The 11,659-nt window shown below is 34.4% G+C and overlaps 2 protein-coding genes across 2 annotated transcripts; one reads left to right on the top strand and one right to left on the bottom strand.

Annotated features, from left to right (window-relative positions):
* Positions 1-557: 557 nt before the first annotated feature.
* LOC123531254 (interferon-induced protein 44-like) lies at positions 558-6,471 on the top strand. Its single transcript, XM_053517927.1, has 4 exons — positions 558-772; positions 1,810-1,953; positions 4,908-5,079; positions 5,418-6,471. The coding sequence occupies exons 1-4, from the start codon at positions 653-655 to the stop codon at positions 5,720-5,722; spliced, it is 741 nt and encodes a 246-aa protein (XP_053373902.1). The 5' UTR covers positions 558-652; the 3' UTR covers positions 5,723-6,471.
* Positions 6,472-6,513: 42 nt separating this feature from the next.
* LOC123531255 (uncharacterized) lies at positions 6,514-8,914 on the bottom strand. The gene is made up of 2 exons (XM_045312062.2): positions 8,529-8,914; positions 6,514-8,192 (listed from the first exon to the last, which is right to left on the bottom strand). The coding sequence occupies exon 2, from the start codon at positions 8,185-8,187 to the stop codon at positions 6,808-6,810; it is 1,380 nt and encodes a 459-aa protein (XP_045167997.2). The 5' UTR covers positions 8,188-8,192; positions 8,529-8,914; the 3' UTR covers positions 6,514-6,807.
* Between the last annotated feature and the right edge of the window lie 2,745 nt (positions 8,915-11,659).

Genomic DNA, 11,659 nt, shown 5'->3' with positions numbered 1-11,659 from the left:
TCCCTAAATATGCAACATTGTTTTGTAACTTTCATTCAAGATGACGAAAATAAAGTGAGGAAACCATGGCGTGACTCGGACGACTGGATAACAATTGCATACAGCTAATAACACTATCAATGTCATTCCAGATAACATTAAATAACACTGGTAATATAATAATACCACTATCAAGTAGTTTAGCAAGGTCAATATGGAGACCACTCATCTATCACTGCTGTCGGTGTGTTCATATGTTGAAGGCTAGTTCTGTTCAAATATAGACCAAAATAGTTGTAGTAACATAGAACTTTGATGTGTATACTATTATTTTCACCTTGATATCATTAGAAATGCTTTTAAGCTTGTAACTTACGTAAAATCTAATAGAAAGACGAATGTTTTCTTTTCTTATCTGATTTGCTGTTATACCTTTCGATCAACATGTACATGTATATGTATGTGAACTCGACTGCTAGACTGTGATCTACTGTTTAGGAGATGTTTTTAATTTTTAAAAGTTTTTCATCATAAACACATATATTATCTGATCTAGTGTCTTGTATATTATGTCTAAATTATAGCTATATTCCAGGAGCTAAAAATTCTTAAAGACAGAATCCTTACATTCAAGCCTGTTCCTGATCTGAACATTAGCGAGGCAAGAATCGCAATGATTGGTTCAGTTGGTGCTGGAAAATCCAGTTTTTACAACACAATGGACACAATATTTCGTGGCCGAATTACACAGAGGGCATGCAGCGGCAGCTCAGAACAAAGCATCACAACTGGGGTATTTTATATGTAATAAACGGTTGATCCACCTTTTTCCAAACTAGTTATTTCGCGGATTCTCTCAAAACGTAATACAATACCTGTCCATTGATGTAATACAAAAAGAACTCTGAAGGTGGTTACATGAAACTTTTGTTTTCAATTATCTTCATTGCATTTTGTAATTTTGATTTTTTTTATAATATTGTAAATTCCTGATCCCCAAAAGTTGAAAGAAAACGTCAATTTTGACTTTAATATTGAATAGCTGCTTATAAAACTATCTGATATTTCAGTTAACATAAAACATCCGGTCCAAGTAAAGTGTAATGTTTATGATTAAAACCGTTTTTCGAAACTGTGGTTTGGCTGATTTGTATAAAAGAAAAACTACATTAAAGACATTCTAAAGTTGATTTTATTATATGTTCTGTATAGACACTGACCTCTATTGCAATTTTGCCTGAATTCTAAACCCCCTAAAATTACCTGCACTCAGTAGAACTATTCAAGAGAAAAAAGACCAGCCAAATAAACATGGAGTTGACCAGCTCCTTTTCCACCATCTTGAAACAAATCGCATGCGTATGAAGAATGCTCTCTAAATGGTCGCAAACAGGCAAAACTGGTCCTATCAAAAATCATGTTATACATATTCTGATATTGTCATACTATCACATTGTGCATGTTCCTACTATTTCATATCCCCTCTATTCAATTATGCCATTTTTTGGAGGTCTTTCACTCAAAACTTGAACAATATTCACCATCAAAGAGTGGAACTATTTTCCGCGTAACCACTTCACTATTGTCAACCAAGGGTAAATAACTGTGCTCTTGTGCCTGTTGTAATGTATATGCAGAGAGAAATGCAATATATGTTTATTATATTAAAACTGTAATGTATAAAATTTATATTGTAACACTTAAATTGACAAGTCATATGAAATACATTTAATCTTACTGCGGAACTTCTGATATGATAATTGCTTACACATATATAAAAAACGTGGTGACTAATATCTGACTATCATTTTATAATTCCTTCATGTACAGTATATACCATACAAATTGAGAGTGGAATCGGGAGGGTCATGCAAATTTCTGTTTTGTGACACACCTTGTCTTGAAGAATCGACAGGTTGGGATGCCGAAGAATGTGGTTACCTACTGGATGGTAACTTCCCTAATTACTATCAAGTAAGAATTTCTTTCTTGCATTGTTTCAAATAGCATACTTCTACAAGATATTATATACCCGTAAATCTAACCAAATATCATAAATACGTTTAGGAAAACATTAAAGTATGTTTTCGTGCCTCATGCACAGCCAAAAAGCAAGCATAATTTACTGATTGAATGTGAACCCTAAAGTCAAAACTTGTTACACAAGGGTAAGGTTTGTTTATAAACAGCTACAATGATAAAGATTAGCACATACTTTAATCTAATTACGGGTATATTTTCATATAATTTCATGTTTATACACAGAAGAGCAATAAACGAAATATACAAATATTTCAACCGCCACTTTTGGATGTACGCACGACTTGATTGTACAATATACTGACTAAAGGTTAGGGTTAGGTTTAACATAGGTTTTAATAGTGTACATTCAATGCGTGCGTACACACAGTGCGGGAGATTTAATGCGACCATATTTTCACACTGAGGGCCAAGGGACAGTTAATTTGAAAATTCCACAAATCTGCGCTGATACCAGTGCGAAAAATTCATGAAAAATCAAAATTTGAAAAATTCAAGGCAAGTTTTGAGCGAATATATTGCATAGACTTAGCACTTCATTGTGTAACATTTTCAGCCTGCCGATTTTGTTGCTTCTGTGATAAAAACGAGTAAAACGCAGGTTTCAGGACACTAAATTTTGAGGCAAAAATGGCCCAAAATGCACACCTTGTGCGACCTGTACCGTACTATCTGCAAATGACTGACCTAAAACACATGCATATTTTTAAAGCATGTGGCCAGACAAAAATGATGGTGGGAAGAAAAGTGTCCCATAACCGTTTACTTTTTCCGCTATTTTGAGCTGAACCTGGATGGATGAATGACCGTTTCCATTTCGTCTGAATTCCGTTACCTCAGGTAAGACTTTAGACCCGGCCGTCTACACGGAGCTAGGAAAATCGATTCAAGTATATATTTTATACAATAACTACTCGTACGCAGGAATCCTCAGTTCTATAAACATCATAAATAACCAGTTGAATATAAATGCCTTTAAAGTGCATCTGTCTATTTTATTTAAAAAACGTACCCGGGCCAAATGCGAAACTGGCCCCTGCCACTTTAAGATTTTTCAATTTATGACCAAAAGCGGATTTTACTGTTTCTGAACTTTAATACATCTTTTGCAAATAAAACCAGACAAAAATAATTTTAGTAGCATGAAAAGATGTCTGTATATTAGCGTCTAAACTTGCCCACCCCTCCCGCGCAAAATGAGCCAAAATTTACAATTTGTCGCTACGAGACAAAGAATATAAAATACGTCCGTTTTTATCCTTTTCTGGCGTAATTTAACGTATTCCGTCATTAAGAATGATATAAAGTCATTTTCGCATCATTTTGCGAAAATAATATGCCCCCACCCCCTATTTGCCTATATCATGGGGTCCCCACCCTCCAAGCATCCCCCTGATTGACGAAATGCAGAGCTGATTGGCTAAATATGCGCTACGTGGGTTAAGAATAATGAAAATGATGTTTTTACGGTACTAAAACACTGTTAATGGTGGTAGAATTTAAAAAAAATATCGTAGTTGTACATATTGACTTTCATACCTTGATGTGTCCTCACCGTAACATGTTGTGCCGTCAGTTAGCGTTTTAAGTCCCCAGAAAGTTTAAAATATCAATCTTGAGTTTCTAAACTTTGTAAAACCGCGCGAAATCAAGAGATTTTTCGAAATTTAATTTTGGCCGAATTCAATTATGGGGGCAAGTGACAGTTAATTTGAAAATTCCACAAATCTGCGCTGATACCAGTGCGAAAAAATCATGAAAAATCCAAATTTGATAAATTCAAGGCAAGTATTGAGCGAATATATTGCATAGACTTAGCACTTCATTGTGTGATATTTTCAGCCAGCCGATTCTGTTGCTTCTTGATAAAAACGAGTAAAACGCAGGTTTCAGGACACTAAATTTTGAGACAAAAATGGCCCAAAATGCACACCTTGCGCGACCTGTACCGTATTATCTGCAAATGACTGACCTAAAACATATGCATATTTTTAAAGCATGTGGCCAGACGAAAATGATGGTTGGAAGAAAAGTGTCTCATAACCGTTTACTTTTTCCGCTATTTTGAGCTGAACCTGGATGGATAAATGACGGTTTCCATTTCGTCTGAATTCCGTTACCTCAGGTAAGACTTTAGACCCGGCCGTCTACACGGAGCTAGGAAAATCGATTCAAGTACATAATTAATTTACACAATAACTACTCTTACGCAGGAATCCTCAGTTCTGTAAACATCATAAATAACCAGTTGAATATAAATGTCTTTAAAGTGCATCTGTCTATTTTATTTAAAAAACGTACCCGGGCCAAATGCGAAACTGGCCCCTGCCACTTGAACGAGCTGGATGAGAAAGCTTTATTTAGCGCGTGTATCAAAATGTTTACGACTTTCACTTTGACTATAGAGAATGCCGACCCCTTAGTTTGATAGAAAGAGCAGAAATATACGGATCATGGGCTTGTGAGTAGATGTACTCATGTGTTATCTGTGGCTGTTTATTAAAAGACAATGTTTCTGAAATTATTCTTCCTCCTTCTCTGAGTCATTTGGAGAAATTCAAAGTTCTTCCAAAAAATAAATCAGATTAGTACTGTCGTGTCGATTCAATTTTGATCTTTATCGTCATAAAAGTTGGGTTTGTCAATAATTCACCGTGGAAATTTTGGTGTTAAAACGAGTTTTTTTTTCAATGACGCCATTTTGTCAGTGTGTTTTTTTAATGACGCCAGACTACGCGTGCAACCACGCTAAAAGGGCGATCCTTGATATCGTTAGGCCCATGTAGTTTATACGAACATAAACACTTTTTTCTTTCTATACACAATATATAGTGAATGTGTATATTAAAAGGTAACTAGTCAAAAAGTGTAGTTTTTTAATATTTCAGTTCGATAAGAAATCCCCACTTACACCAAAAGCAGAGGACTCTGACGAAGTTCCTGCCAGAGACAATAGAATCCATTGTGTTGTATTTGTTCTTGATGCAACCACGCTTGATGTAGTGTCATCTCAAGTCGTAGAAAAAATGAAGAACTTTCAACACTTAATGAACCAAAGAGGTACAGATTGTATTTTTGTTTATAAGCTCGTGATAAACGTAACGCATTGTACATATATTTGTATACGGGACTACTTGGAAAAAAAAGTTTTCTAACATTCCGAAATATGCTAAAATAATTTCCAAAGTTCAGTTGCCACTTTAACTAAATACGTATATCTTTATGCTATTCAAGTTCAGAATATATCATTACACATTGCGTATTAGCATAATATGCATTTATATATAAAACGCTATACGAATTTGTGTTTTTTTGTTGCTGTTGCTGCTTTTTGTACAAAATAAATAATGTTTTTGCAGTTGCATATTATGTAGAAATATGATAACTTTTGTCTTTAGAAATTCCACAACTGATTGTACTGACGAAGATAGACAAGCTATGCAAAGACGTGCAGAAAGATATTTCGTTCGCATACAAGAGTTGGGTTGTTGAGGAGCACGTGGAGAAGGCGTCACAGCTTCTCGGACTACGTCGCTCTAACGTACTTCCGGTCAAGAATTACGAGGAGGAAACGAGACTTGATACCAATATCAACATACTTACCTTACTCGCTGTAAGCAAGATTCTAGACTCAGCAGAAGATTATATGTACAATCTATTAGATCGGCAAGAATTTGAGCGACTGAAAGTACGCGAAAAGTAATCAAGAGAAAACGTTTCAAGCATATAATGTAAAATCAATGCCCCATATACATTATTTAACTATTTTTCATAGCTTAGTGTATGCTTTGAAGTTTGCAGTGCTGCGAATGCAATAACTTCAGTGTCTAAAAGGATAGAGCTTAAGTATCAAAGCAAAGTAGTGCTGTAACGGAAGTGTGCAGTGTATCCGGGATACACAACATACGTTAGTGCATAAAAAGGACTTATAAGCTTTTTACGTTATCTTAGTTCCCATTTTTTATGAAAGTAGAAGGTAAATGATTATTTAGATTGGCTATATTTTTAGTCTATTCTCACATTGGTAGAGTTTAAAATTCAATTTTAGATGTGGTTCTAATATGGAAATTCGGCAATATTGAACAGTACGGACATCACCTTACGTATTATTTGGCGCCGTACAGGCGTTGGGAAAATGATCTACCACATCTTATTGGCTGTTTTATATAAAAGACATTTCAGAATAAAAAAAAGAAGTAACAGAACGGCTTTACACTCATTGCAACTCTTTAAGCAAAGCAAAATTATTCGTAGATGCTTACGCTCTCCGAATCATTCAGTGGGATAGTTAATATTACTAAAACACTGTCAGGTTTACGTTACGTCGACCTAACATTTGGCACAATAAATGCCATAATGAATTTTGTTTCCTAACGAAAAATAGCAGAAAATTATATCTGAAAATTCTACAGAAAGAAAACAAATCAAAATAAAAAACTCGGAACCGATTAATCTGTTTTGCGTTTGTTTGGGTTTTTTTTTCTTGTTTGTGTGTGTGTGTGTGTGTGTGTGTGTGTGTGTGTGTGTGTGTGTGTGTGTGCGCGTGTGTATGTGTGTGTGTGTGTGTTCAATTATATCATATCATTACATATTTCGAAGACAATATTTAAAAAGATCCTCTGCAAGTATAGCAACACAATGTTAGAGTTGTATATCTCTGCAACATATTCGTGATAATATTCCCGTACTTGTAACAAGAAAAAAACTTAGCAGCAAACAAAGCTTTTCCAAAGCAATAAACACAGATTCCATGCTCTATATTCATGTATAAAATATTACAATATCGAATTATGAAAGCAGCTTTGTCAGCCTCCCCTCCAAAGCAGCAATGACTTCCAGACAAAATTTTCCCTCCTGTTTCAAAGCACTAGAGTCAAAATTAATAAGCATTTCAATTTCTTTAACAGTATCAAGATAATCTTTATTTTTGGATAGAATTAGTATTTGTTCAGTCTCGGTTTCCGTTTCATGTGTTTTTTGCATTTCCAAAATAATCCGTTTCTTCATTAATACAAGCATCTCAACCCTCTTTCTTTTCCTACCGAACTCTTTCAAAACATCTGGTGCATCAAACATAACACTCACGCCAGCACGTAACATGTCACTTAACGGGATAATATTTCCTAGTTCCAGTGAATCATTGATTAAACTTATTAGTTGTCTTCTTTGATTTATGTTTAGTTTTCCAGCTAGCAGATTTCGTTCAGGTATCATATAACTAGGAAGGCAATTGTTCTCCACTGACCGTTTCAGATATCTAAGACAATCCTCAGTTCTTGCCGTTAAGGTGTGTTTAGCAAACATATCTATGCCCAATGTTTCGCATTGCCATAAAAAGATATTTTTCATTATATAAGAGGTAATGTCGTCTGAAATAGGTTTTAAAACAGATTTTGATATATTCTTTAGGATTATGTAAACCTTTAACTGTGTTTCATTCAAGATTTTCATCAAATAAAGTTCTGCAGATGTGTAACAAATTCTCCATTCAAGATATTGGGTTGGCGATCCTTTAAATCCTACAGGAACAATGTGGCCATCAATATCGCATATATCATGCACGTGTTCTCGTGAAGGCCATCCTCGAGGCCGTCGTCTAGATGCCCATGCTTGTAAATGCTTATGATACAAACACCTGAAACATCTGACGTTGTCAATGTTCAAGTTTCCTAACGATGTTGGTGTGGATGGACCACGAGCGGGGTGAGTTTTGATCTCATTTCTCAGGCACCATTCATGTACATACTTTCTGATCTCATGCGTGAACAAATCACTTGATAGGTATCTTTCGCCGTTGTCTAGTGTCAGTGATGCCATTATTGAAGTTCTATATGATTCTGCATCACACTTTATAAGTTTTAACTTTGTATATCCGGGTGGTGTTGCTTGCATGTCCACTTTAAACAATGATATATTCTTTTTATGGATGAGCTTTTTGGGCTTTTGTGCGCAGAGAGCGTCTTTCACAATATGGATATAGTCGATATCACTTTCGTAATAGAAATTAGTCCCCTCGCCTTTGCCGCCGGTTGTAACACGGGTATGAATAGAAGAACGTGCAAGCCTGTCGTAGTAACTGTACGTCTGCTGCCTGTATCTTATCATATCATAACTATAACCAAGATGATCCATAAGATCAGAAATGTAAAGAGAACATTCCATTGCCATAAAATCTGAAATGAAATGTAAGCGCTAAATGTTTCATAATTGTACCTTTTGTGCTATAGCAATCAATATGCATCAAAGTTTGACAGGACAATTATTTGATGAGTTATATAGGTTAACTTGTTCATTTATATTGTAAGCAAACATATCATCTTTGTATATGTTTTGCAATACGTGTTGCTGTAAAAACCTAAACTCTTTTTGTGGAAACAATGTCGTGCATCGAAACCTTAAATATGAATCAAAGTAAATTGCTTGAATCGAATACAAGTTTAATTTTTATATAAATAACGTATTGTCTTACGATCAAAATGCTAACTAATCTTACCAAAATCGTCTATTACCTTTTACGAAGAGTACCAAAAGTTTAATTCCAATCCAACATAAAGAAAGGACGTTATTCCACACGAATCTTCAACGTATCTAATAAAGAGTTTGTGTTACTTATATTACCTACTTATTACTCACTCTCTTCTTCTCTGCTTTAACAGGTTTGAATGAAATGAAAATAAGGCGATTTACCGACGATAATTTATTTTTTCTGCTTCCTGGTTGTTTTGTGCAGTGTTATTTATACCTCCTATATGTATTAACATATTGTCTACTTTTTGTTCCGTAGTAAGTCAAGCAAAAAGAGAGTTTTAAACACCTGACACTTCATAACTGTGCATTGAATCGTAAATTGTCTCTCTGTGTTCATGCACTAATGGTCTTGTTTATCACTTTGTTAAAGTTGTATATTAAACGCAAAGATGATCAAGTTTCTTGAAATTATGTGCATATTGTTTTCAGTTGCTAAAAATACATTTTTTAAAAATATTTTAGTCTGAAACTGAAAAAACTGAAACTGTTTTATTTGATTAAACGCCTATTTTTACGGAAAACATATTCAATGGCGTTTTACAAATACATAAAAATACGACAAATATCAGACATCAGATAAGATTAATAAAATATTAGAACATTAAGATACGGTAAGACAGCTGTTTGTTATCAAGTAAGAATTCGAATGTATTTACACAATAAAATCATCCAGTTCACGTTACTTCAATCTCTTAAAAAAATACAGTCACAGTTTCTAAAAGAGTGCATAGTAATTTCCAAAATAATGAGTTTTCAACTTCTTTTTGAAAACATCTATTGTGTCTGAGTTCCTTATTTCGAGAGGCAATTCATTCCAGAGTTTAGGTCCAACAGTACCAAAACTTCTGTCGCTGAACGTTTTGCGCTTGTTGAAAGGGACAACGAAACACCCAGTAACGGAATTTGAAGAACGCAAGTTCCTTGTCTGTGTTTGTTTTACGAGAGGTTCAGAAAGATATTCTGGAGAGTTTCCAACTGACCAATTATACATGTAGGTGAGCATTTTGAATGTGAAAAAATGAGAAAACGTTGCAAGCATATAATGTAAAAGCATAGAACTATAAACTTTACTTAACTATTTCATCATAGCTTAGTGCATTCTTTGAAGTTTGCAGTGCTGCGAATGCAAGAACTTAAACAGAGAGTGTCTAAAAGGATGGAGCATAAATATCAAGACAAAGTAGTGCTGTAACGGAAGTGTGCAGGGTATCTGAGACACAACATACTTTAGTGCATAAAGAAGACTTATAAAGCTTTTTACGTTATCTTAGTTCTCATTTTTCATGAAAGTAGAAGGCAAATATTTAGATTGGCTATATTTCATATCTGTTCTCACATGTCCATTGTGATTTCTGGTAGAGTTTAAAATTAAGTTATAGATGTGATTCTAATATGGAAACTCGACAGTATTGACCAATACGGACATCACTTCACATTTTATTTGGCGCCGTACAGGCGATGGGAAAGAGTTCTAGCACATTTTACCGGCTGTTTTATATAAAAGACATTTCAGAATAAAAAAAGAAGCAACATAACGGCATTACACGCATTGCAACTCTTTGAACCAATTATTATGAGAGCAAAATTATTAATAGTTTTCTACACTCTCCTAATAATTCCGCGAGACGTGTAACCCTTCTCTATGCTTTAATATTATCAAAACACTGTCACGTTGACGTTACGTTGACCCAACATTCGACACAATAAATGCCATAATAAATTTTGTTTCCTTATTTCAACAAACGAACAAATAGCAGAAAACTATGTCTGGAAATTCTACAGGAAGAAATAGAAATAAAAATAAAAAAATCGGAGCCGATTAATCTGTTTTTCACTTTTCTTTGTGTTCAATTATATCATAGCATTAACTATTTTGAAGATATATTGCTATTTTTAAAAGAACCCCTGCAAATATAGCAACACAATGTTAGAGTTTTATTTCTCTGCAACATATTTGTGATAATATTCCCGTACTTGTAACAAGAAAAAAAAGAGCAGCAAACAAATCTTTTCCGATGTCACTCTACACATACATTGAAACACAGGTCCCTTGCTCTATATTCATGCATAACAACACACAATATCAAATTATGAAAGCAATCTTGTCAACCTATCCTCCACAGCAGCAATGACTTCCAAACATGATTTTGCTTTTTTGTTTCCAAGAACTATAAGCATTTTCCAACTTCTTTAACATTATCAAGATAAAATTCATTTTCCAACTGTAAAAGTATTTGTTCAGTCTTGGTTTTGGATTCATGAGGTTGACGAATTTCCATAAAATGAATTGTCTTCATTAATACAAGCATCGCGACTCTCTTTTTCTTTCAAAACATCTGGCACATCAACCATAACACTCACGCCAGCATGTAACATATGTCACTTAACGGAATTATGTTTCCTAGATGGGATGGAGGTAACCATTGTTTCATTTGTTAGTTATGTCCTTTGATTAGGTCCAGTTTTCCAATTAACATATTTGGTTCAGGTATCATATACTTAGGAAGGCAGCTGTTCTCCGCAGAATGTTTTAAATATCTTCGGCAATCAACAAGCAACTCTGGTTGTTAAAGAGTGTTAATAATCATATCCAAACCTGGTGTTTGGCATAATATTTTTCATTATATAAAAAATAATGTCTTTTGAATTTGGTCGAATTTTCAGGATAACAGATTTTTAGCAAGTTTCTCATTAAAAACTGTTCTTCATATGTGGAACTTATTCTGCGTTCAAAAATCGTTTATATCATACACGTGCTTTGGTGATGGCCAACCTAGAAACCATGGACTAGAAACCTATTGTTGCAACAATTTGTAATACTGACATTTACTACTTGACGTTATCACTTTTCAAGTTCATGAACGAATTCGGTGTAGATTGACTGCGAATGGAATAAGTTTTGACTTCATTTCTTAGGCACCGTAAAATACAATTTCCCCTTATGCGTGAATTACCTATTTTACAGGTATGTTTCACCTTTACCCGATGTAATTACAGATTACATTATTGATGTTATGTGTTGCTGTGTTTTTACTTGATATATTCGGGTGTGTTACTTGTCTCTACAACTAGATTCTAAGAATAAAGAGCGGTCCGTTTGGATAATGAAGGG

This window comes from Mercenaria mercenaria, chromosome 11 (genome assembly GCF_021730395.1).
Source record: "Mercenaria mercenaria strain notata chromosome 11, MADL_Memer_1, whole genome shotgun sequence".
NCBI lineage: Eukaryota > Metazoa > Mollusca > Bivalvia > Venerida > Veneridae > Mercenaria > Mercenaria mercenaria.
This window is presented reverse-complemented; position numbering and strand designations above follow the sequence as displayed.

Excerpts from the sequence above, each read along its gene's own strand:
- LOC123531255 (XM_045312062.2), bottom strand. The coding sequence starts at position 8,187 with ATGGCAATGGAATGTTCTCTTTACATTTCTGATCTTATGGATCATCTT.
- LOC123531254 (XM_053517927.1), top strand. The coding sequence starts at position 653 with ATGATTGGTTCAGTTGGTGCTGGAAAATCCAGTTTTTACAACACAATG. Across the intron at positions 1,954-4,907 it reads ACTTCCCTAATTACTATCAA|TTCGATAAGAAATCCCCACT; the intron begins GTAAGAATTTCT and ends TTAATATTTCAG. Across the intron at positions 5,080-5,417 it reads ACACTTAATGAACCAAAGAG|AAATTCCACAACTGATTGTA; the intron begins GTACAGATTGTA and ends TTTTGTCTTTAG.